This window comes from Melospiza melodia, chromosome 3 (genome assembly GCF_035770615.1).
Source record: "Melospiza melodia melodia isolate bMelMel2 chromosome 3, bMelMel2.pri, whole genome shotgun sequence".
Taxonomy (NCBI): Eukaryota; Metazoa; Chordata; class Aves; order Passeriformes; family Passerellidae; genus Melospiza; species Melospiza melodia.
This window is the reverse complement of record NC_086196.1, coordinates 68,002,854-68,029,518: the sequence shown is the minus strand read 5'-3', so window position 1 is coordinate 68,029,518 and position 26,665 is coordinate 68,002,854. Positions and strand designations below refer to the sequence as shown.

At 38.2% G+C, this 26,665-nt stretch overlaps 1 protein-coding gene across 2 annotated transcripts in view; it reads left to right on the top strand.

The window, feature by feature from the left end:
* The first annotated feature begins 423 nt into the window (after window positions 1–423).
* UBR2 (ubiquitin protein ligase E3 component n-recognin 2) overlaps window positions 424–26,665 on the top strand; it is a 55,877-nt gene continuing 29,635 nt past the window's right edge. The window contains exons 1-15 of one of the 2 annotated variants that reach the window (XM_063152114.1): window positions 424–581; window positions 5,643–5,902; window positions 8,262–8,340; window positions 9,695–9,808; window positions 12,693–12,820; window positions 13,070–13,208; window positions 14,931–14,993; window positions 16,323–16,443; window positions 19,011–19,118; window positions 20,607–20,695; window positions 21,533–21,631; window positions 23,896–24,059; window positions 24,150–24,249; window positions 24,760–24,888; window positions 25,637–25,820. In XM_063152114.1, coding sequence (XP_063008184.1) covers window positions 504–581; window positions 5,643–5,902; window positions 8,262–8,340; window positions 9,695–9,808; window positions 12,693–12,820; window positions 13,070–13,208; window positions 14,931–14,993; window positions 16,323–16,443; window positions 19,011–19,118; window positions 20,607–20,695; window positions 21,533–21,631; window positions 23,896–24,059; window positions 24,150–24,249; window positions 24,760–24,888; window positions 25,637–25,820 — 1,855 coding nt within the window. In that variant the 5' untranslated portion in view covers window positions 424–503. Of the gene's footprint in view, window positions 582–5,642; window positions 5,903–8,261; window positions 8,341–9,694; window positions 9,809–12,692; window positions 12,821–13,069; window positions 13,209–14,930; window positions 14,994–16,322; window positions 16,444–19,010; window positions 19,119–20,606; window positions 20,696–21,359; window positions 21,459–21,532; window positions 21,632–23,895; window positions 24,060–24,149; window positions 24,250–24,759; window positions 24,889–25,636; window positions 25,821–26,665 lie in introns of both variants that reach the window. The other variant, XM_063152115.1, reaches the window with a different exon arrangement.

Sequence of the window (26,665 nt, the reverse complement as noted above, 5' to 3'; positions counted from 1 at the left end):
CCTGAACTTGAGAAATAATTTCTTTACAGTGCAGTGACTGAGCACTGGAACGGATTTCTCAGAGAGATTTTGGAGTCTCCCTCACTGGAGATACTCAAGACCCGTCTGAAAGAAAACCTGTGCCGTGTGCTGTGGGATGACCCTGCTTGAGCAGGGAGGCTGGACCAGATGTGGTTCCTTCCAGCCTGACCCATCCCGTGATCCTGGGATTCCGTGAGGCGAGAAGGGCAGGCGGCCCGCGGAGGCGGCCGGGGGCAGGTACGGACTGCCGGCCTGGCCCCGCAGCTCCCGGTCCTCCCCCAGGACCGTGTACGCGGCACGGAGCGCCGTGTGTCAGCCGGCGGAAGGACTGCAGCCCCCAGAACGCGGCGCGGCGGGCGGTGACGTGCGGGAGGCGGGGCGGAAGTGTGTGTTCCCCGGGCTGGGCGGCCGCCCGGGCCCCGTTCCGGCTGTCCCGGCCTCGGCCTCGGCGGCGCGGGGCAGGGGGCAGGAGGAGGCAGAAGATGGCGGCGGACCTGGAGACGGAGGTGCAGGCCATTGACAAGAGCCTGCTGGAGTGCTCCGCCGAGGAGATCGCCGTGGTGAGGCGGCGGGCCCGGCGCGAGGAGGGAGTGGAGTGGGGGGCTCGGAGGCCGTGGCGGGCACCGGCCTGGGGAGCCGTTCCGAGGCCGAGGCGAGGCCGCTCCGCGGGGCCAGCGAGCTCTCCGGGAGGGGGTGTCCCTGCCGGGGCTGGCTCTGAGGGCACCCCCGGCCGGCAGCCGTGTCCCGCCGTGGCCTCGGCGCGCTGTTGTCGCCAGCGTCGCTGTTGCAGCAGCCGCGGTCCATGGCAGCGAGCAGCCAGCTTTTCCTGTTGTGCCGGCTGGCGCAGGTGGCTCCCTGGAAGCCGCCTGGACGTGGCCATCCCCTGCCGGGGGCGGCCGGGCATCGCGCCCCTTCCTTGAGCGCTTCCTGAAGTTAATTTCCTCCGCCTCTGCTGCCCCTTCGCCTCGCTCTGCCGGCAATCATGCCTAGACCTGAGGAGATGCCCCCTCCCTATTCATTTAGGTGGATGGCTGACCCCAATACGCTTTTCAGTGTTAAAGTGCTATTACAGGATTCTTCCTTCCTCCCCACTACTTAAGATGCGATTCTGGAAAAGCTTACAGGAGTTAATCTTAGGATTAATAGAATGGGGTGTTTCTAGAGGAAATATTAGTAAAAGCAGTGTAGCATTTGAAGAAGTCTACTTCTGTTTATATACTTCTCCTGTTCTTACAAAGAGTAGTTGAAAGAGGAATGTAGTTTCGAGGGTAAAGCCTTAGGAGGAAGTTTTGTTTCTGACATAAATGTTTGACTTGGGCATTTGAGGAACTGGGTGTGTGTGTTAAATTTTTGAGACTGCTCACGTGCATATGAGTAGGATAAAACCTTGAAGAGCTGTCTGTGTGTGTCTCAATGGGAATTACATTGGCTGTTTCCAAATGTAAATAAAACACTGTTATAATTCAGATTATCCTCAGATTATGCTTGTGTATCTTCAGTGCAGACAAAGGTATGATTAGATGGGCAGATGTGCCCAGTTAGCTATATGCTAGCTAGTTAACTCCAGGATTAGTCTTGCTTCTTCTCTGCAGCAAACCAAATAATTCCATCAAACATTTATAAAGTAGTTCAAATTGAGCCCTAATTACCTTGTCTGTGTGAATAGCAGATGTTTTTTTTTTAGGTCACACTGTAGGTAAACTCAAGGCATTCATGCACCCAGGGGAATGCATTTAGGAATTTGCTGTGGATAGCAGTGCCAGCTTAAATGTAGTAAATTCTTTCTCATTTTTGTCACCTGCAGAAGCTCCAATTCTGAAATCTGTAATTCAAATCTAGTGTGGTTTTTCTGCCTCCTTTGCTGATAGCATTACTTTGCTGATAGCCCAGTATTAACAAAACAAATACCTCCCCAAGGCAGTAGTTGCTGCACTTAAGGCTTCAGTTTGTCAAATTAATGATAAATTTCCAAAGAACAAAAATAATAAAAATAATTTCTTTTTAACATAACATGAGCCTACATGCAAGTATTTTTTGTGTAGCTAAAAACCCCATAAGTTGTACCTTTTAGCTTTTGAAACAGACAAGTGAGTTATTTTATGGTTTATTAGTATTCTACATTTTTTTCTCCTGGTATCTCTTACTTAGATGGGAATTTAATATAAATGATGAACCATTAGGTATTTACTTATGTAAGGTGTTGTTTGATCAATACTTTGCACTTTTTTTTTTCTCCAGGGCAGTTAAAGTTGTTGCAGGAGAGTAAGTGTGAAGAGGGAGGAAGTGAAGAGGAATACACTTCCCTTTTTAATAAAAATCCTCTCTTGGGAGAGTAGAATATTAGCTTGACTTGCGTGTGATTTCAGGTTAGAAGAAAGACAAATACTAATTGAAACCTTGCCTAAATGCAGAATGCTTTTATGAAAGAACAAATGCCAGAGTTTTGAGTTGTTTTTCTGGAGTTCAGTGCTCCCCAGGTGGCGATTTAGAGAGGCAGTGCAGCCTGTGTGTGCCTATGTATATATTTCTATTATTTCTATTAACAGTCTCACTTGCACAACAGACCTGTGAGCTGCTTTCCTGGCAGCTCCTAGAGCCACATCTGTTTCCGTGTCCTAGTAGCCTGGATTTCCTTCTGATATTATTTCATCCAGGACCTGATTTTCAGAACTGTATGTGCAGCTATGTGTATAGGACTGGCTCCACAACCAGATTTAAGTGTGGTGACGTTCATCATTGCCACACCTCACTCTCAGACAGCTACTCCCAGGGTTTTTGGGATGGGAAAGGCATTTACTTGAGGAACAAGAATTTTCTCTGCTTGGGTATTTGTCTGAGCTTGTAGTGTAGCTAGTAGGCACTGTGTGTTTTCTGGGTAGAAATTAGTAATATACTGCTGAATTAAAAGACTGATGTTAAAGATATTTTACTGAAAAATTCCTGCAATTTAACAACTAGCATATGCTATAGAAAATAATGCAAAAATAAGCTTAATAAATAAAAATCATGGAAAAGATTAGGTCACTGCCGCTGTGATTGAGTTGGTGCCTGGCAGTAGTAGCAATTTGGCAAAACTGATGAAAGAAGAGGAAAAGATGAATGAATTGGTGGGAAAAATTAAATTCTTGTTTAAAACTTTACTTTTTAATCCTTTTTTTCCCTATGGTATTCCCTGAGTTGTGGTGGGAATGGTGAGATAATCTGTAGATTTCTCGACTCTTGACTATGGCTTTTTGGCAACCTGTTTCCATGGACTTCCTTGGGGAAAAACTGCGCTTTTACCATCAGAGCTAAATGAATATAGGAAGATTTAGTCAAACTGAGGAAAAGAGAAGTGAAGAAAGCACCCTGACGAATTAGGGTTTTTTAAAATACCAAGTTCTACTTCAGAAAAACATATCTAATAAATGAAACTTCTTCAATATATTTTAAAAAAGGCTAAAATGCTGCCAGTCTGCACAGATGCTCAACTGACTGAATGTCTGTATCCCAAGGAACTTACTACAACTTTGTTATCTCAAACATAAGTTCTTTAGAGTAAGTTATAAATAATTCAGAGTAAATCAAGCTCTAATATTAGATCACCAAGCCCGTTTATTTTGGCATAATTAATTCTGCATTTTCATGTACAGTTTTAGGTTGATTTTGAACTCTTTTTTTGGAAGCTGCCAGGGGGTATCTGGTTGCCATATTTACAATGAGAAATGGCATGCTGAGGCTGTTTATGTAACACAAGATTTAATCAGTGGTCACTTGCAGTATCTGCTTGCTCCCATTTGTTCCTTATAAAAACCTTGCAGTCTTAACTTACACTTCAAACCTTTCTAAATTTGTTATCTACAAGGCAGAAATAAAACAAATGTTGTCCTCAAGTATTTTTTTATTCTGTGTGTATATACCGGGAGAAAAAAAATCAAAACTAGGAAAAGCTGTGAGTTTTTAAGTGGTTTAGGGCAGCTCAGTGGTTTGATGCCTTTTAAAAAGGGCCAACATTGTTTTTTACAATTGATTGACTAGGAGAATTGTAGTGAGTTGACCTTGGCTGGGTGTCAAATACCCACCAAAGCTGCTCTCTCACTCCCCTCCCCAGCTGGAGAGGGGAGAAAATACAACACAAGGCTTGTGCTGGAGATAAGGAGCAGGAAAGGTCACTCACCAACTACTGCCATTGGCAAAACAGACTCAACTAGGGGAACAATTAATTTTGTTTTTCTCACCAATCAAATCAGAGTAGGGTAATGAGAGACAAAGCCAAACCTTAAAAACACCTTCCCCCCATCATTCTCTTCTTCCCTGGATCAAGCACACTCGTGTTTTCCCTTCCTCCTCCCCTGAGCAGCGCAGGTGGATGCAGAATGAGGAGTGTGGTCAGTTCCTCATGTTGTCCCTGCACTCCTTCCTCACATCCTTTGCTCCAGTGTGGGGTCCCTCCCATGGGGACAGTCCTCCATGAACTTTTCCAGTGTCAGTCCTTCCCATGGGCTGCAGTTCCTCATGAAGTGCTCCTTCCTGGGTCTCTCACAGGGAGTGCAGTCCTTGAGGAACAGGCTGCCCTGTGTGGGTTCCCTGTGGTGTCACCAGTTCTGCCAGCAGACCTGCTCCAGCTTGGGCTCCTCTCTCCTGGGTTCACAGGTCCTGCCAGGAGCCAGCTCCAGCCTTGGCTTCCTACTGTGGAGTCACAGCCTCTGGGCAACAGCCAGCTGCTCTGTCTAGCATGGGATCCCCCATGGGCTGCAGGTGTCAGGAGCACCTCCTGCCCCTCCTTCTGCATTGATTTTGGGGTCTGCAGAGCTGTTATTCTCCCATATTCTTTCTTACATCTCCCAGCTGCTCTTTTTGTCCCTTTAAATATGCTATTCCCTGTTACATCTGTTACCCAGGAGTTCTGCTGCTCTCTCTGATGGGCTCAGCTTTGGCCAGCTGTGGGTCCGTCTTGGAGCCATCTGGTGTTGGCTCTCTCACACACGGAGAAGCTTCTGGCAGCTTTAATAGCAGCCAGCCTGTAGCCCCCTTGCTACCAAAGCATTGCCTCACAAATCCAGTGCAAGAATTCATGGATCTAACATCACACTTTAACTGAGCAATTCAGATGAGTTATTTTGGTTGAAGGAGAAACTAAAACTCCATTTTCACAGGTGATTTGTTGAAATTAAATGAGAAAGGGACTGTTACCTAATGCTGTGTTTGCTTTTATCCATGTACTTTTTGTCTCTGTTCCTTGCCAACTCCAGGCTCCCGCTGATCCTCTGTGTCCCAAGCTGGCAGCATCTGTCTGCACTCCAGAGAAATGTGACCAACACAGCCTAGGCTGTATCCTAAAAATCACTGCCAACATTTTACTGGTCATTCATCCTGGAGGAAAATTTTAGTGATTTTTTTCTCTTAAATGTTCTATATGTCAAAAGGATAAAATGTGTCAGCAAGGAAACAAATTCTTCCTTTTCTAACGTCTGTCTTTTGTGATCATTTAGATTTAACACTTAAAAGGAAACATGGCTTTCTAGTTTTGCAATGACATTTTAGATATTTTGTGTAGAAATAAAATAACCTATAGGGCTAGAACTGTGTTTGATGTGTTTATTAATGAAGAATTTGTGTTCTCATTTTTTCTATTATAAAAGAAATGGCTGCAAGCAAATGACCTTCAAAAAGAGGTATACCAGCATCTGGCCTATTATGTACCAAAAATTTACTGCAGGGGTCCCAACCCTGCCCCTCAGAGAGAAGACATGCTGGCACAACACGTTTTGCTGGGACCAATGGAATGGTATCTTTGTGGTGAAGATCCTGCATTTGGTTTTCCAAAGCTTGAGCAAGCAAACAAACCTTCCCATCTCTGTGGCCGTGTCTTTAAAGTGGGAGAGCCTACGTATTCTTGCAGGTAGTTCAACTTGACATTGTGAAGTATTTATGATTTGTGTAGTCATGGAACATTTTGCAATAAGAATATACTGTCCTAATGAAAAGTTAATAACCAAAATATATTTTTAAAGTAACCTTGCAGTCTTTCATGGCAAGTGGGATCGGGGAAGATTAACACTACAAGTACATAAATGGAAAAATATTAATTGCTATAATGTAGAGTGTTTTCTGTACAAAAGAAATGCAAGATTAAGAAAGAATTTGGGGTCATCTTTCAGGGTGATTTAAGGGGATTCATCAGCAGTAAGTGGACAAGTGTATGTGTGTGCATTTTGGGTGTTAGTGTTGATTTTGTCTTTTAGACCTCTTTCCGTGACTTGCTAAACCAATCTATCAGATGCTTAAAACAAGCACATCAGCTTCTAGCTCCTTCCCTACCTCTATCTCTAGATCTCTCTAAAAATACTTTTCCTTGAAAGACAGCAGGAAGTTCCTAACCAATTACAAGTATTTAAAAGAATCTTCAGTTTTAAGCCATTGTATTACTAGCTGTAGGTTCATTTTCATCTTCTATTTTCTGAACTGTTTGTAGTTTAAAGTTTTGTTTGTGTCACAAATTCCTGTAATTTTTTGTGTGGTTTCTACAACTCACTGGGACACTTGAACACTTGGTGAGGTGACATGGGGACAGAATGTCTCTCTAATTTCAAGGGTTTATTTGTCTGGGTTTCCATCCCCTTTGTTTACAAGGAGAGAATGATAGTGGAAGAATTTTTCTTTCTAGTGCTCTCCTCTTCTAGAAACATAATACCTTACTGGCCTTTCGGTCTGGAAATGCTTTGAGACCTCTTTATAGTGAGAGAGATAAGATTAAACTGGTGGGTACTTCAGTTACATACTGTGTTGTTGGTCTTGAAAAAGCAAGTGTGTTTAGAAGAAAACTACAGAATTCCCAACATTTTCACTGCTCCATGTGAACAGTATTTGATCATTAACATACTGAGTATAGAGTCCCTCTCTTTTTTTTGTTGATCAGGAAACATCTGATTCCTGCTGTGTGCTAATTTTCTTTAACTTATGGCTGGTAATGAAGAATAGTGAGAGTTTAAATTAAGCTTTTGTGGAATACAGCAAAGAATTATTTTCCAAGTCCACGTTAAAAAGCAGTGGATTTTCTGTGCAGTTGTACAACTTTCAGGTCTGCTTCTGCTTTAGATATAGGCACAGTTACTTGTCTGAGAAATTACTTGACAAATGGTACTGAATTTGTAAGTATACTGCTACAAGTTTAGAGCTCTGAGGAATCAACATTCTGTATTGTAGAACTGATCTACCAAATTTTGCATGCATGTTGTTGCATTAAATGATTGCTTGTTTGTTTATTTTAATCTAAAAAAAATAATGCCATGGACATAAACTATTCTAAAAGAGAAGAGTATTGTGTAATTTTGCTTTGACATTTTCACCTTTAGTGGCTCCTCTGGAGAAAACACATGTGCATATTAAGTCATGGTTGCCATCATTTACTTTGGTTAAATGAAATTAAGAGAATTTTTGATCATGAAATTTCATGTGATTTCTAGTGTTTTCTTTTAAACAAAATAAGTTGTTTCTGTAATAACCATCATCATAAGACAGACATTCTCTTGCTATTTATTTTTACATTGTAAAACCCACTTGCCTTAATCTTGAGGTGCCTTGAAGTCAGTTGCATTACATGAGTTCATGTATTTTCAGTGTTTTTCAGGGAGACAGTTAAATATCATGCTTAATTGTCTCATTTGGTTTAGCCCATTTTACTATAAATATTCCTTCTGTCTAATACAGGAGTGTTTCTAGACAAGACCTTATTATGGTCTCTTATCTCCTGGTTGAGAAAATTGTGTCCTTGCAGCTCATCAGTGAGCTTGTAGGGCTGAACTTGGAGGCAGAGGTTTGATTTAGTCTGTTGTTTGCAATCTTTCTTCCAGTGTTCACTGAAAAATATCTTCTCTGATTGCTGGAGATCATTAATGCTGGTGCTCTGTGCTTGAGAGAACTTACTTGGGTTTATTCTGGGTTATGTAATTCATCTGTTTACTTGCCTGTGTACTTGTCTCACCTCTTGAAGGCAATGTCTGTATTACCCAAACTAGGCATACTACCCACACAGTATTTTAAAGGCTCTTCTGTTATGAGAACAGATTTTTTTCCTATTTAATTTGTTTACCCTCTTTAAAGCCATCTCTTTCCTCTTTCAGAGTAATATATACATTAGTTAGAAGGTTGATATTGGTGATATTTGAAAATTGTCTGTTGTAAAATGTGTTAAGGCAAAAGCAAGTGTTTAATTTTTTTTTTTTTTTTTTTTTCTTTCTTTCTGTTGTTGCTGTTCTCAGAGACTGTGCAGTTGACCCAACTTGTGTGCTGTGCATGGAATGCTTTCTTGGAAGCATTCACAGAGAGCACCGATACAGGGTTAGTGATCCCGTGGGATAATGGCATGGTTATTAGTCATTTTTTGTGTGTGTGTGTGAAACAGTTTCAAGTTTGAGAATGTATACAGAATTTCCAAATGCTGAATGAACACAAAGTTCTGAATGTCTGCAGTAATCCTATGTGAACTTGAGTGTTTTGGTCTGAGTGTAACTTCTGGAAGTTAACACTTTAAAATGTTGAGCAGTTAAAATTTATGTGCAGCAAATGTCTGTTATTTTTAATGCATGCCCTTTAGTGAATTTTACAGGTTTAGACTTGGGTTTTGAATTGTTCTGACTTTTGTGTTTGACTTTTTAAAAGCTGTTGAAAAACGTTTATTAAAAAGCCACTTCTATGTAAAGCCTAAACACGAAGTTAAAATAGAAAATGAAAACTGTAAATGCTGTTTATTTTAGTAATATACTGTTATTAGTGGAACAGATTAGTTTAAAAACAAAGCCAAGAAAATGTTGGTGTGTTTTTAAATAAGTTAAGTGAAAACTACCAGTGCAGCCTTTCTGTAAATCTTTTTTTTGCAATACTGCACTGTAATGTAAATGTAAATCTGTTCACTGTATGGTAACATTGAGTGCTAGGATTCAGGAAAACACTCCAAGCACAACAACTTTTATCAAAAAACCCTGCCAAATTTGTTGGTATCAGCTTACTTCTTGTACATAGGTTTTTACTTTTTGAGCCTGTTGAATTAACAAGTCTAGGTAACTTCCAAAAGTGTAAGCAAATGTTTTTTCAAATGTCCATCTAGTTTTGTTGATACTGTAAGATGTGCCTGTATGTATAGAATATATCAAGTATGCCAAAGATAGGTGAAAAAATTCTTCTATGCATTAGTTAATAGATGTGATTCACAAAAGAAGTATTATTATGCTTATTAACTTGAGGTAGTCTTTAAAATAGATTTTATTAAAACAGTGTAAATATACCATTAAAATTTTCCAATTTTTTTTCTATGCTTACGTATGTGAAAAGTTTAAGTCTCTCAATTCCTTTTGTCATAAAGCATATCTTTCATTTACTATATAATAGTGCCATGTGAAATGATTTAGCTTTGTAGATAAAAAATGGAAGAATTTGGCATAGTATATGCCATGGCAATTAATAGATTCAGAAAATCTGAAAACTTCAGGTGGGGTAGAATGGAGGTGTTTGAAGGTGTTTTGTTGTTCAGGGTTTTTTCTTTTGACATAGGCACCCTGATGAGGTAGACAAGCTTTTAGCTGTTGGGTGTTGTGATACTGTTTTTGTAGTACAGCTGCAGCTGCTCATTTCTTAATGTGCATATAGGATATGTATACATATTCACATGAACTGCTTTGTTTTCAAATAATTTTAGATGACAACATCAGGTGGGGGAGGTTTCTGTGACTGTGGTGATACAGAAGCTTGGAAGGAAGGTCCTTACTGTCAGAAGCATGAACTTAACTCTTCAGAAACTGCAGAAGAAGAGGTAATTACATTTGAGGCATCATGTTTTAAAACACTGTTAACTGTTTATATATGTGTGTATATGTAAATTGTTCACTTGAGGTTATTTTTAGTCTGCATGAAAGGGTGTAGGAACTTTATTAGTAATATTTGAAGCACAGTGTTAGACAAAAATTATGTATCTTAAGAAGTTCCTTAAAATGCTTTATACTTAAAGGCTACATTTTGTATGTTCTGGGTCACCTCTGCAGTTTTAGTTCTATTTCTTTGTGTTTCTGTATATTCTGAGAAGTCAAGGGATTCTGCCACAGACAAACCCCCACCCAAAAAAAAACCAACAAAACAAAACAAAAAAAAAAAAAAAACCAAAAAAAAAACCAAAAAAACAAAAAAACAAAAACAAAACCCAAAAACTCTATGTAATTATGTGCACCAAGAAGCCAAATTCAGCTGTCTGTGCAACAAATATTCTGATTCTTACTAAAGGGAAGTGCACAGATCTTTAAAATCAAAGTACCTTGCTGTCACAGGAAAGTCATAATGGAGATGTAAGGCAGAGGTCTCTACAAGAGCTTGTTTGGTATGGAGAAGGTAAATAGAGAACACATCTTCACCACAGAATCAGAGCATAGCAACTTGGACATATTAAATGCAAAAGGACATGCCACATCTTACAGGAAGAACTCAAACTGTTGGACTAACCACTGCAAAACACTATTGTTTAAAGTTTATACATGTTTGAAAGGAAATTTAACATGGTTGTGGAAGGAAAGATTACCAATGGCCATTTGAAATGGTAGGTACCATCTTTGCTGTGGGAGGTGTTAGTGTCTTAAGTTACTGGAGACTAGAGAAGCATTCTGTCTTCTGCTTATAATCTTCTTATCTGTTATTACATCTCAGGAATGAGTGTGGCTTATTGGGCTTCTGACCTGGCCACTCACATCTGTTCTTACATGGTATAACTTCTGTGAGATTTTTTTAAAAGGGAACATCTAAAGCAAGCATTGGTAATTTTGCTGATCTGATGGTTTAAGTGAAGCAACTGTAATAGTATTTTCAGTGACAGTGGTCTCTCTAAAATCTGTTGCCACTCTCTCAGCCCTAAGACTCTAGCCCTGTTGCTGGGCTCACCACTTGGTCTACGTGCCAGTTTACATTAGTCAGGAGCCTTAGGAAACTCTTGTTCTGAAATCTTGGGTGGACTGCTACTTCTGTGCCCAGAGATACTCACACAGTGAGCGTGCCTGACAGAAAAATCAAGGTTCTGGGCAGGCTTGTGTTTCTTCCTCATAAACCAGGGAGATTGAGATCTCTTGTGCAGTGCTGTGTTTGAGGTAGATAAAGGATGTTTTGTTGAGCATTACTGGAGCCTGTTTTCTGCCTTGCCCAGATATGTACTTTTTTGAAAGTGCTGGGAGTGGAGGGACAGCTGCTGCTTATGGCTTGCCTTTGATTTTGGTGGCTGATAGTTCTTCATAACCTGGATAATTTTTCAATGAAGGAGAAAAGAAAGAGAAATGGCAGTTCTTACCACTCTTGTAAAGCTTCCAGATATTCCCAAAGAGTCTTGGGGTGTAGGGGATAAATTTTATTAGTACAGGTGAATTGCTGACTGTCAAGAGCCTCCTTTAGATGATGCAGACTTGAGTTGAGAAATTCTTATTGTGACCGCTTTTATAGAACCTAAGCTGTAGTGAAGCACAGGATTTAGTATTAGGTAATCCTAAACCAGAAACTGGGCCGCTGTTAAATATTTTAATTGTTTAGCAATAACACATATGTCAAAATATCAAATGATGAATTGAGTCAGTGACCTAGTGTACAGTGTATATCCAGGTGACCTGCAAGCCATGCAGTGTTCCCTTTCCAGGTTTGTAGAAGAGGAGCTAGTTGTTCTCAAAATTTTGATACAGTAAAAAACAATTTCCTTAAGAGAAGAGGTTTATAATGTTTTCTATTCACCACCCTTGAAATGGACTGGTTTGAAATGGCAGTGGTACTTGCACTATGTTATTCAGAGTTGCCAGTGGTTCTCATGTGCTGTTCCAAAAAGTGGTCCATTTGACTTGGCAGACTGAGGCAGCTCTCCTCTTCCTCCCCCTTCACATTCCCATTCCCCCACCTGCAGCAGCCTCCATTCTGCTCTGGCACAGAGAGCAGGACGTGTTTGTGGGGGCTGCTGCAGTTGTCAAATGGAGAGCACAGGGCAGGCACAAATGGGTGCATGGTGCACGGACAAAAGGGGAGCAGCTCTCTGTGAGCAAGACTGAGATGTGGACAGATCATTATGAAACACCTATTTACGTTTCAGCAGTTAATTATTTATATACCACAGCATATAAGACACGTGCATCATAAATCATGATGCCAGTGTGCTGCATGTTGTATAAGCCTGGATAGATAAGACTTATGCCTTTTAATGCATGCTGCATATAAAACAGGACAAGAGATGCATGGTCCTTTGTATTCTGAGGTTTACTAATATTGATAAGTGGAACAAAAGATACAGGGATCTGAAATTATGGTTTTGAGGGCATAGCAGAAGAAGCACGTTTTAATGCAGCTGAGGTTAAAGTTCTTCCAAAGAACTATCTTAAAAGGTGTGCAGGAGCGAGAACAAGGAGACTGAGAATGGAAGAATGTGTGAAAATGTAAATAGGTGATCAGAGGCAAGTTAACATTCAGGTACTGAATGCTAGATTAGAGCTTTGGTGACTGTCAGTGTAGACCTGGAAGAAGAAAACAGGATGATTATTGACTCTGTTCCTTTCAGCTGAAAAGTCATTTAAAGAAAGACATCATTAAAGATGCTTACATCATCTTTGATACAGAGAGGTGCAAGTTTGACAGTTTGTTTTGAATGTAATTTAATTTCTCATTTGCTATTTATATTTTCTTTCCAGGATCCTCTTGTGCACTTACCAGAAGACATGGTAGCGAGAGCTTATAATATTTTTGCCATTACATTTAAATATGCAGTAGATATATTAACATGGGAAAAGGAAAATGAATTGCCTGGACTAGAAATGATGTAAGTATAATATTTGTCTTCTGCCTTTTAAAGGCTTACAGATATTTACAGTTGAAAATGCAAGTTCTGATTTTCAGAATGTTTTCTGCCTTTCCTGAAGTTGTCAGAAATATTTTGTATAAAATAATTGTAGTGGATTTGTATTTCTCTTATTTTTCCTTTGCTCTTGCTATTACTTTTACCATTGCTTTAAATGACATAAATTCAATCCTTGCTTTGAGTGACATAAATTCAATCTTTGCTTTGAAGTGAGAAGAGTGACACTTACTACTGCATGCTGTTTAATGATGAAGTCCATACCTATGAACAAGTTATTTATACTCTTCAGAAGGCTGTCAGCTGCACGCAGAAGGAAGCCATTGGTTTTGCAACAACAGTAGATAGAGATGTAAGTGAATTAATTGATAGAACTTTTAACTACCTTGACCTAATGTTTGTTTTATGACTATACTTACTTTAGTCTGTTTTCCCAAAGTATGTGGTTAATGGGAGTCTGTGAGTCCTGTGTGTCATACCACCATGAATGCCTTAATATTAAAAACTAAATGTCTCAATGCATAAGTGCTATTTGGCCAGTCCAAACCAGACCTGATACTGAATATGTTTCAATGTAAATGTATTCTAGTAGGTCTTACAAGTGTAAATACCAAGGTGTTTCTCACTCCTCTGTCAAAAATGGGCAGCAGCTTTGGCTGAACCATGGAGCTGACGTTGAAAGAGCCCCTAAATATGCTCCAAACATAGGAAATGCTTCTTCAGAATAACAGCAGTTAATGTTTTTTTTCTGGTGCTTGTGGAACTGTTCATGATTTGTGGTTTGTTTTTTAAATTTAATTTAATTTTCTTTTTCATAATTGTCAGATTACAGTGACAAGAAGAGGTAAAAACATTTAACACAGTTTTTAGGAGGAATAGTGAGTTCAGAATCACTATATGCTGGTTATAATTGTAACTAGTATTCCAGTTTCAGAAGTACTCTGTGAGCTGTGTTTGTAATGTGGCTGATGTCAATTTTTTTAAGGAAAGTGATACTTCATTGGGTGCGACTGCAACTTGTTATTTTTGCAATGAACCTGTGCTTACAGGTTCATTGCAAGGTTTGTAAGCACAGGTTGACATGAAAGAAGTGTCTTTTTTATTTGGCTTATTGGCTTGTGTCTATTTTTGGGGTTTTGGTGTGGGGAGGAAATCTTCTCCCAAATGGCAATGGGAATGTAATTTTGTGTGGTTAAGGTACTTCAGGGAGATCAGTGGAGCAGGAAATATAACCACTTCATATTACTTAACACTGAACTAGATTTTGGTTTTGTGTTATCACTGCTCTATCTTTTGTGGTAACCAAAGGATTCTCATCTGATCCCTGAATATGAGCTGACCTGAGCATGTCCTGTGTGTTGTGGGACACACTCAGATTTTCCTGCTGTTGATGCCTTCTACTTCTAAATGCCATGAATGCCTATATAGATGAGCATGTATGTGAAAGCAATGAGAATGTTATGCTTGGAGCAGTGATTTGGCATCAGATCTAAAGTGCCCGTGAGTTTTCCAGTCTGCAATACACTATAAATTCAATCAGTTAACTATTTTGATGTGTTGATTGACAGTAGGGAAAGACTGAAAACCTTCTTTTGGAATAAAACAAGTGCTTCAATTGTATGTTTAAAAGACCAGTTAACTTTAATATCTGCTTTTTAAAAGGTACTGAAATATCTGAAATATTTTCCGGTTATATCAAAACTAATGAATAATGCCTTTGTACTAATTGTTGTGTGGCACAAATCGATCTTACACTATTGTTTTCAGTATTTTAATAAAAGAAGTGTAGTTCTTTTCATTGTTTATCTTAAGAACAATGTTATACACAGAAAATGTAATGTAACAGGTAAATGAATATATGATACAATTTTATCTTCTTTTTAAAAGTACAGGGTTTGGGAAATCCAAGTATCTAACTATATACAGAGTATTAAAAATTGAAAATAGCATGAAAGGCAGAGTAGTTAGCGTGCATCTGAAGCTTTTACTGTGTTTTTTATACTAATGTAGAACACAGAATTGGGACTCCCTGTTTAGGAGCTGGTGGTAATGTTACATCCGTCTGAATTTGCAGGGCCGGAGGTCTGTTCGGTATGGAGACTTCCAATACTGTGATCAGGCAAAATCAGTAATAGTGGTAAGTAGAGGGGTGGGATGCTATCTCCTCACTTGCCTCATCTTAAGCAGGAGGAGGCTTTGCTCCCCAGTTTGTGATACTGTTATCGTAATAACTCATTATATTTTAATGATACAAAGTGTGGAGATGCTATTTACAATACAGTAGAGGTATAAAAATAGTGGTTTATGGGGTTGTTGTTGATCTTTTGTTGGGTTCTTTTTTCCTACTATGGCCTACATGACATCCAAAATAATTATTTAAAAAGAAGTTTGTAGGCAATTTTTTTCCTTCATAAAACAGATGTTCACAGGAACTTTGAATGTATCTAGATGATCTTATAAAGACTAGATGATCTTATAGGTCTCTTCCAGTCTTGAAAATTCTGTGATTCTGTGGTTCTGTGATTTTTAGAATTACATGCTAGTTCAGATCAGTGAAGTTAAATTATTACAGTTTTTCTCCTATAGTGTGAAAGTATTTATGTCTTTCACAGCAACAGTTATGGAAATTATTACTGATTGAGTCCAAGTGTGAAACTGCAAATACTTTCATTTTGCATCTAAGCTTTTATATATGTATATATATTAATATCTATATACTGCAAGATTCTTCCATGTAAAAATGTGAGAATAATGTTTTCTCTGTATTTGTTGTTAACTGCTGCAGTGCAGTACTTAATCATATGAAATAAGTAGCTTATGTATGCTACTGCAACCTTTTATGAAAGTGCAACCTATGTATGAAAAGCAAATGCTGCAACTAGAGTTACTGTTCTTTAACTACTGAAGAAATTTTGAAAGCATTAGTATATTTTTAAAGATAATATTTAACTTGCTGGCCATGCAGGCGAAGAACAAATAGCTTTTATGTGTAACATCTAACTATTACGCTTTCTAACACATAGATGAGTGTAAATTCTTTATTTTAACTCTGTGTATTTAATTTATGTTTTTGAAAATAGCCTGTGCTCAGTCAGTTTCCATGATGGGCTGCAGTGTGACTTGCCTGTCATGTTGAGAGGGACAAACACACGTGGCTGTCTTGGGTTGAACGTGGGATTGCTTATCAGTAAAATGCAGCAGATCAGTGTGAGCATTGATAACAGGCCAAGAGTGGAAAATGGTTTGACCTAACTATGCTGATATTGCATAATAAGGTCCTTCAAATATTAATAGGATAAACAAAATGCACTTTTTTTGGGTTTGTTATGTAGGTGTTGGTAATTAGAATATGTGTTAATATTATAAATTATCAAAATTAATCACAGGAATGCTGCATGTCTGTATAGAAGTATATGCCAGTCCTCCCTTAAATATGCATTGCTTCCTTTTTCCTTTTCTTTTTTAGAGAAATACCAGTCGTCAGACAAAGCCATTGAAAGTGCAAGTTATGCATTCATCTATTGTTGCCCATCAGAGCTTTGGTCTGAAGCTCCTAACTTGGCTTGGCAGTGTTATTGGATATTCAGGTGGGCAAAATTTATATTTTGAGATAAAATAGAGAATATCTGTGAGAGGAGCTGATTTTCTGAAGCAATTTTGTCTACTTATTTGAGATATGTAATGTATAAGGCAAAGCTATTAATAACTTGTCAGACTTCATTCTATTTTCTCTTACTGAAGTGCTGTTCTGAATTCTAACTTCCATGTGAAAGTGCTACCAGTCTTACATAGTCTTTTCTGTTTAGTTGCTGTTGAACAGAAGCTGAGACTCACTGTCAAATGCAGTATGCCAAAAAGCTATTTTTTCATTCCCTACTTCTTTTTAAATGAATGCAGTAAGCTGAAAATAACCTGTCTGATTAGATAAAACAAAATTATTCAGAAGTAATTTGATGAATGTAGATGAAAGCGATTGCTTCAGATTTTTTGCTAAGTAGAACAGAGAAAATGCAAGGAATTGTGGAGGGTTTTGGTAAGTATAAAAGCTGACAAAGTCTTAATCAGATTTTTTAAAAGAGGTTTCTTCAAAGGAATCAAGATGCACATTATCAGATTTTATGGGAATGCTCAGTTTTTGTTTTGACTTCATTCCCCCTTTGTCCTGTTAAATCATAAGATAGTAAAGATGTAGGGTATGGGAGGAAATAAAAGGAAAAGTGACAAACTGCTGATATGGAGAAATGTAGATACAGACCCCCTTGGAATTTGTAATTTTTTCATCTGGAAATGTTAGCAAGGAGTATGAGCAAAGCACACTCAGCTTTCATATTGCACATATGTTCTGCATGGCTACGTCATTTCTGCAGAGACTGTATGTTTTATTAGACTGATATTTGGGAAACCAAGATTTCGTGCACAAGGTCTTTATAACATATTTTAATTTTTGAAACTTAAATAGTTTATGTTTAAATTTTGAAGATAAGTAAATAAAACTTCTGAACAGTAGGTATTAGTAGGTAGGTGTTATGAAGAAAGTTTCCTTCTGTAGGAAATTTTCCTTTCAGTGAAACATGTAAGCAGGCACTGTCTTTCTCATTTTAAGCCCAGTGTTGTGCCACATCATTTGTGCCAGGTGCCACAGTCATTAATTTTCAGCACTAAATGACAGTTGCAAAAAGGTAATTTGAACATGTCATTCGTGTCTCGTATTGCAGAAGAAAGTACTGAATTTTGAGTTGTGTATGTAGTGTTTGTGAAGTTCTGAAGAGTTCAGCTCGTTAAATGCTGAGTTCTTTATGATTCAGAAGGGCCAAGGGCATGTTTGCCTGTAAACAGCACACATACATTTTGTCTGTGACCAGTGTGCTCATTTACTTGAAGTGCCTTCCATGTCTTGGGGTCTAATCTTGTACTCTGAGTCTGGTTTTGTGAAATGCACTTCTGAAAGAGTTGATTTCCTTTAGCTTTTTACCAGACACACCCGAACAACTCATTTCTGCTCAATCTTTTAAACAGTCTATTACCCTTCATCTGTGACATGAGGGCATTGAGTTGCTGCTTCAGTGGTTACACTGAAATGTCCCTGACAATGGCTGAGGGACAGGTAGAGGGATCTTCTGCTGTGCCAGAGTTAGGTAGGGTGATTGCTGTCAAAGGAATGACAAAATCTTGTCATTAAAAAAAACCCGACAGAAAAAACTTGCCATGGAACTTAGTCAGAAGTTTGACCACTACATCCTTCCTGGCAAATATCTGTTCTTCTGGATTTGAGATAAGATAGACAATATTTGTGAGAGGACCTGATTTTCTGAAGCAATTTTGTCTACTTATTTGAGATATGTAATGTCATCCGTTCTTCTGGATTAAGTGTCTGTTTAACAATTGCTGAATAATGCAGTAGTTTCCATTAATTTGTTGTCCTTCATAACAGTAGTTGGCAAAAAGGAATAACCCCAAACTGCTGTAGGGGTTCTCAGAGTGCATATTACTGCACCATGCAGCACATGTGCACAGCACTCAGCCACTGCCCACTCTGCCTGAGGAGCTGAGATGCCAAGCAGGTGTGGAAGTAAGGGCTCAGTAAGTCCCGTAGTTCTGTGGGAATATGCATTGCCTGCAGTGCAGTGCCAGGTTGAACATTCTTAACAGGAGCATGTCTGGGCTCTGCTGTGTTTCAGATGCAGGCTTGTCTGCAGGCATATGACCTACATGTTCATGTAATTACACTTGTTGTTTCTTTCCATTAGGAAAAAAGATGCAGAGAAGCCTTAAAATGATAACATGAATATACAAGTAATTTCATATATTAATTTTATTTTCCTTTTCATAGGCATCTAATCAGGAAAACTAAACCCTGGGAAATTAGGCTGTTTCTTATTTTAGTTGGCCATTTTTAAGGAAGCATATTTAATTTGATAACTTCAAACCAAATCATTGCATTTGGTGATTTTCACTATGTTCCATAAGGCTAGTGTCAAACTTGCAAGGTGTGAAATATTTGTGTTTGTGTCAGCAAAATATGAGTGCTGTTATTCAGTTGTTGTGAAAAAGGGGGCAGTGTGAGGGCTTCTGTGATGTATGAAAATTTCAGGATGTCAAAATAACACGTTTGTGTTTGAGCTGTAACTAACTTGTACCATTTCTCTTCATTAAGATGGCCTTCGCCGGATATTGTGTCAGGTTGGTTTGCAAGAAGGGCCAGATGGTGAAAATTCTTCTCTTGTAGATAAGCTGATGCTGTATGATTCTAAACTGTGGAAAGGTGAGTTTTCTGAAAGCTCTGGAAAATGCTAGAGAATGCTATGCCTAGGTTTTCCTTTTATTGTATCTGCTAATGTTTGGTCGTTTTTGCTGTGGTGTATTATGGATTATATTGCCTCATTTGTTACAATCTCTCCCTTCATGATACACTCCCAAGTGTATTTAAGACAAGAACATACAGAAACCATTTGGAGATGGGGCTGGTTATAGGTCTAATTTTTCAAAGTGGTCTGAAATTAAAATTGACTTGATAAATGCAGATGATAGTGATAGTTAATGGAAATTGAGTAAATGATAGATAAATTGTGGGTTTGTCTGCTTTATAGGATCTCAGCATCCATTTAATATCTACCAAAATGCCTATTTTTAAGGGATAAGGCAGAGTCTGCTTTGACTTGTGTTTGTGTTCATGAGGTATTCTTAAGTGTTTTGAGAACAGAGAAAATTACTGCTCTGTTGTTTTAGAGTGTTTGAAACTTTGAAAGGCTATTTGATATAATGGAATTAGCTAAAAAGGTTGTAATTTTGAGGAAGGTGAAGTGTAGTTAATTTCTATTCCATCGTTGATTCTATGTCTGATTTGATATCCTGAAAGGATGTGTAAAGCCAGGTGTACGAAAGAGAAGCACAGAGAACAGGAAGGGCATGAGGCAATATGACTGCCTGGGGAACTTCTTGGAGTACCAATAAAATAAGTAAGAAGTAAGGTGGAAAGTGGACGTAGCATGGAGAAAATTATTATTTTAGGCTTTGTTTATCTAATACCATTATCTTGAGAATGTATTCCTGGCACTGCAAATTTTGTAATCTGAAAGATACTGCTTTTGTGGAGCATTACAACATTTCTAATGCAGGTTTTGTTAGGTTAACGTCTTTCATGTAAGCAAGGAGTAACTTTTGCATCTCTATTTTGACATCAATATTTCTCTACTTTTTCTCATATTCCATAGTTCTCTGCGTTAAGGAAATGGTGTCATGGCTTTTGACTTAAAAGTATGCATATGTGCATTTGTTTCCAAGCTACATAGAGATGAATATAATTTGTATTGATAATACTTTCTGGGAGACTGTCCAGACAGACTAGAAATTCACAGATAGCTTAGCTGATTATTTTATGGAGATATTCACAACTAGGAAAATTTGTTGCAGTTCCCAAGACTTCTCATAATAGTGTTCTTTTCTTTTCCCATCTAAATCCTCTGTTTATCCTGTGAAGGAAGAGTTCTGTTCTTGTTTTGCTGACTTCCCTTATATTTGATGACATTCAATGGCATTATCTTATATAGGAGTAATAAATAATGCCTCTTGAAGAATTTTGATTTGTTGTTCTTCTTTATCCTTTGCTACCACCTTACAGACCTAATCAAAGCAGCTTCTACTCTGAAGTGCACATTTACCTCATTCTGTAGAGGTTTACTTTTCTAAATGTTTCCATAATATGTTGATAGAAAATAGTGACATGCAATATTTCATTCATTTTTGTTTTCAGGAGCTAGAAATGTGTATCACCAGTTATTCATGAGCAGTCTTCTTATGGATTTGAAATACAAGAAACTTTTTGCTATCCGCTTTGCAAGGGTAAGTATCTTTCTTACAAAGAGCCATTAAATGCTAAAAATGTCTAGTGAAGAGAGTCTAGTTAGCATACAGTGATTTAAATGAACTGTTGCTCAAAATTTTTTCCTTTTTATGGAAGTGAAAACTTGAAATTAAATGCTGGAAATCTTATTTTGCTCTTCAGTATATTAGTTATAATGGCATCTCATCTCTTGGGAAGGAAATGGCCTTTCAGACACGCTAGAACTAAAGCAGTTCAGATGTTTTTGTCTTCACCATCAGCTATGCAGGCTATCACTTCTTAAGAGCTAATCACTGTTCATTGTTGAGGTGTAAGCTGTTATAGCACTGCTTAGAAATAGTGCTGAAATTCAGTCATGCTGATTAGTATTTCTGCAGTAACTGCTATTCGAAATGCTTTAAATCAGCACTGCAAAATTCTGCTCACTCTGCTCCAGATTCTTGAGTAGAAAATAAAATAGTAGCCTTTATTGTGAAAATGAGAGTGAGTAGATCTCACATGTGAGCAGATTAAGTTGTCATATTCTTTGTACAAAATACCGTAATAATAATCCATTAGAGCTGCTCTTCCCTTTTTCATGGCATTACAGTTTCCCAGAGCAGACATTTAAGTTAAAAAATCAGGTCAGTGTGGATTAGAGGTGAATTTCCCCTTGTTGTTTAGAATTACCGGCAGTTGCAGAGAGATTATATGGAGGATGATCACGAACGGGCAGTATCGGTGGCTGCTCTGTCTGTCCAACTCTTCACTGTACCTACTCTGGTGAGTAGTGCCTGTCTTTCTTTTAAAAACTGATAGTTGGCACTCCTTGCCTTTTTTTGCCTCCTTCTTAATAGAACTATGAGCGATTGCAGAGTGATTTTATGAAAGATGACCACGACAGAGAGTTCTCAATTGCTGACCTCTCGATACAGATATTCACAGTGCCTTCTCTTGTAAGTACTAAAAGACCAAAAAAGGAAATCTTTATTTATTAAAAGCCTCTCAAGGTTCATAAATCAAGGCTGCAGATTTCTTTAACATTACTGTAGAAATGCAGAACAGTCAGACTGTTTGCAAACATTGCTATGGCTTTAGAAGTTAAAGCATTCAACATCAGGAAGTTCCAGACTGGCTTCCCAGAGTGGGCTGGGTGTTTCTGGTTTTTCTTTTTACATTTTTCTTCTACTTTTTTTTAAAAAGGTGCTTTCATATTTAGTTAGAGACACATACACATAACATTTAAATTCCCCATCATACTGAGCCACATTTACTGTTGTAGAAGTCAATATTATGGTTTGCATATTGTGGTTTCAGAGCACCATTCTCGTGCAGTTTTATAAGTGATCTACTTTATGTTCATTTTCCAGTCAACACAAGTGCAAGCAAGAATTGTCTCATGATACTCCCTACGTCCTTGGGTACTCTGTGTCTCAAGACAGTGCCTTCTTTTAGATTTCCAGTTAACTTTTGTTTCAGTGCTACAAGCGCTGTGACTTCTCCCAGCCTGCTAAATCTGCTGGTCCTTCACCAGCTTGTTTGGGAAACTTTTTCTTTTGTTCCAGTCTCCATTTAAGTCTGTCTTTGCTTGCATTATGAACTAGACAAATTAAAATTTAAAGCTGTAATGGAATAAAAGTCTGATTTTCATACCCAGAATTGTTTTAAAAAATAAATGCTTCTGAATCCTCTCAAATTAAATAAGCTTCGTTGAGCTGTTAAATTCAATAGTAGCATGGCAATCACAATATTGAGCAAATTTCTTCCATTTCTTAGGGATGGATGATATTCATGGGAATTCAACAGGAACTCAGGATTTTGTTCCCATGATTCAGGACAATATTGGATTGCCTCTTTTAATTATGATGCTTTCAGTAAGAATGTTGCCAATATTCAGATTTACAGTTAGACTTAACCAACTAATATTCAGATGGTTATGGTATTTTAGCCTTTGGCAGATGGGGTGGAACAATATTACTTTTTGAAAAAGTAATTTCAAACATTTCCCGGGGCAGAGTAATTACAGTGCCCCTTTTGTATGTGTTCTATTTTAAAAACATGCAAAAAAAGCAAGGCAAATGCATTTTGACTGTTGTGCAGAGTGATAGAACAGATTGACGACATGAAAGTAATTGTGATAAGCTTCTATCACGTGAACTAAGTATTATTTTAAAATATATTTATAGCCACTCATTCTTAACTAAATGAGTAAGTTGAAGAGTTTAAACCACCCCACCATCCTCCAGTAACATTTTCACACTGATCTTAGTAGTTTAGGAGTTTGAGCTCTCAAGGAGCTGCGGTTTTTTGGTTTGAGAGTGGATGGACAACGCTGTTGGTGAGGATTTTTTGGGAGGAAAATGTTAAACATTAGATTCTTTTCCCCCACTACAGTAGCATTTTAGAAGCTATTTTGGATTAACATTAGTAGCTGCAGAACCTGGAAGCTCTAGTCAAGAGCCACAAAGTCATTGTGGTAGATCAGAGTGGCCAGTACTATTGACAGATCCAAGGATTGCAAGGCTCATCCCATTTAACCTGGAGGACCAACAGAATGGGGGAATTTTGGAAGTGTTCATGAGTAGGAGCTGGCAGTAACTTAGTGCCCCCTCCTCTCTTGTGAAATTGGCTTAGGTTAGGCTGAGTGATGAAGACAATCTTTGTCAGACTTTGCCGATTTGTTTCATGCAACACATGGATATGTGCAGTAGACCTTGAGGAAAATTAGAGGTTATTTAATGAAATTTCCATGTGGAACTTGCATGTGCAGTTCTTATTGGCTCAGAAGAGGCTCTGCTCACCACAGCTCTTGACATTTTGTAAACAGAAAGCAGAAGAGCTGTCACTCCCCTGAAGGGCTCAAACTGTATGAGAGGAGACAACACATACTTAAAGGGAGGTACAAGTTAATTATAAGACATATAATAACATGTCTTGTGCCATAATTATATAAGTTAGCAGGGGCCTTACCATAGACAGCCTTCTGTACAGAAGGGATCTGAAAAAAGAAATCTGGCTTATGATAATTTTTTACTAGATTCCTTTTTTTTGTCTTCTGTGATTCTGTGAAAAGAGTGCTTTTCTGTGTTCTGTTCTAATTATTGATGTAATTATTTTGGATTTAAAAAAATAATGTATTTTATAAACTTCATGGTGCAGTGTGAAAATCTTGTTAGCTGTGTCTGTTAATTACAGCAAATTTCAATGTACTTTGGCATAGGCTCGAATGCTAATAACAGAAGAGAATCTCATGACCACTATCATCAAAACTTTCATGGACCACTTAAGGCACCGTGACATCCAAGGCAGGTTTCAGTTTGAACGTTACACTGCTCTGCAGGCTTTCAAATTCAGGCGTGTCCAGAGCCTTATTTTGGATCTCAAGTAAGTATGCTAACTATGTGCTGATTTGAGAAATTGAGGAGTTTAAAAAAAAAATCAAAAATGAACACTTGCGTCTTTCTAATCTCCCAGGTACGTGCTGATAAGTAAGCCAACAGAGTGGTCAGATGACTTGAGACGCAAGTTCCTCGAGGGTTTTGATGCCTTCTTAGAATTACTGAAATGTATGCAGGTATGTAAATCTGTGAATTACAAAATTTGGCAAAATTTAAGCAGGAAGTTAGCTATTATGATGTCAAAATGGAAATAAAATCTTCATTTTGTAACTTCAGCGCAGTATCACTTTTGGAGCCATTGCATTTTCCTAAAACATAACATCGTGCCTCGCTTCTTAAAATGTTGTTGTAGAGGACAATAGAATGGAAGAGCAGTTCAAAATGAGAAGTGTGATTTGGGGCATATTTTGCACTTGTAGAGGGAGACAAGACAATTAATTTTGTGAACAAAATCTAGTTCATCTTAAGTGTCAGCACAGTTGCTCCTTGTATTGAGGAATAAATTGTTCCTGACACACAAATAGACCTCTTCACTTGTGGTTGCATTCCCTTTCATTCCCTCAAGGTTCTTTTTACCTGTTGCAGCAACAATATGTTTATAAGGATAGCTGTCTCACACCTCTGCTAATGCTGTCACTGTATTTCAGTGATACATTGTTGAAATGTGTAATCTCTTCTTGTTCTAGGGTATGGATCCAATAACTCGTCAGGTAGGACAACACATTGAAATGGAACCAGAGTGGGAAGCTGCATTTACACTGCAGATGAAATTAACACTTGTTATTTCAATGATGCAGGACTGGTGTGCATTAGATGTAAGTTCCTTTGGAATTGTTTTTCTGTGTGAACAGGGATAAAACCCAAATATTAATACATGTAAAATTTACCCAAACACAACTTCACCATAAGCCAAGGGCATCTTCTATGAGGAAATGCAAATCTTTACTGTATTTAAACACAAGTGTGGTTTGTACTGACCAGTTCATAAGAACATGGTTAAGCCTTTTGTAAATACTGCAGAGTTTTGTCACACATCTGAAGATTGTGATTATCACAAATCTATCAGGTTATAATTTTCAAAGAGGAGGGAATGGAGGACTAGGCCCTGGGTCTACCAAATACTATTTGATTATAAATCATGTTTCTGCTCCCTAAGTGTTTCAGGATTTCAGAACTTGAGCATGGTAAAATACAATGTGGAATAAGTGATCCTGGAATATCTGAACATTGAGGCTGGCTTTAACCTGTTACTGGTAGTTAATGTGCAGTTTTTACTAGCCCAGCATGACCATTCCTCAGAAAGTTACCATAATAGTTACAAAAAAACCCCAAACCCAAATAACATCCTAGTGTGTGCTTTTCTAATCAGACATACCAGTACAAGTTTTGCAGTTTGTGCCCTCCTTAATTTGACTCTTTTGTTGGGTTCCTTATCTTAATTTTGCAGGACTGTTGTTAAAGGTAAAAATTGCAAACCCTTCAGGGTCTTCATTATGTTGTCTGTATTATTTTTCAGAGCTGTGTTTTTTTCATAATCTCTTTAATTTGCAATCTTTTTTTCAGGAAAAAGTATTAATTGAAGCTTACAAGAAATGCCTGACTGTGTTGATGCAGTGTCATAGTGGGTTTACTGATGGAGAACAGCCTATTGTCCTCAGTATGTGTGGACATTCCGTTGAGACCATCAGATACTGCGTTTCTCAGGAAAAAGTTAGCATTCACCTCCCAGTTTCTCGTTTACTTGCAGGTATGAACAGTTGAAAAATATTTCAGGAAATGAAAAATGTTCTGTAGGTGTGATTTGTGTTTGTGTGTACATGAAGACACACGCGAGCATTGTTTAAGGCCTGAATAGGATGAATTTTGGCCATTTTCTAGATGTTTGGTAACTTCTAGGCCAGATGTTCTCAATCACCAGAAAACTTGTTATCATTCAGGCTGGGGGAGATTGTCTCATGCCTCTGGATTTGTATTATAGGCAGCTACTGCTGCTTTTGCCACTTAAATGATGCAAAAGAGCTGGGACAAAATGTGGACTGTGGTTGACTGTTTGGAAATATGTTTAGCTGTCAGCTTGAATAGACTAATCAACATTCTGCTGGAGAACAGATTTATCAAACAGATGTGTCACCAGAAAATTGAGCTATGTCTTTCTCTTCATGTTGTGCCTATCTTCTTCAGTAGTTGTGTTGAAAAAAGCTTTGGGAATTTTAGTTTACAGAATCAGAAAGAATGCAATAAAAATAAATTCACAAATAATGAAGTGAAAAAGGTAATTCTTAGGTAAAGTGCCATGCAGCTCAGTGTCAAATGGCTTTGAATATTTGAATCTTTGTGCAAAGTCCTTCTGACTTCAAAAGAAAGCAAAGCAGAAAACCTTGATGTGTTTTGTAGGGGCTTTATTCTAGTTCCTGAGGTATTATATAAACTCCCCAAGGTCTGATAAAAAGGATGGGGTATCTGCTGTTGATTGTTTGTCCTGCCAGACCAAGGACTCTTGGCTCTCACTGTGGGGACATGACAGAGTTAAAAAAAAGGCAAAAATCTCACTTGTACTGCAAGGCTTATACAGATACAAAGGGAAAACTTCAA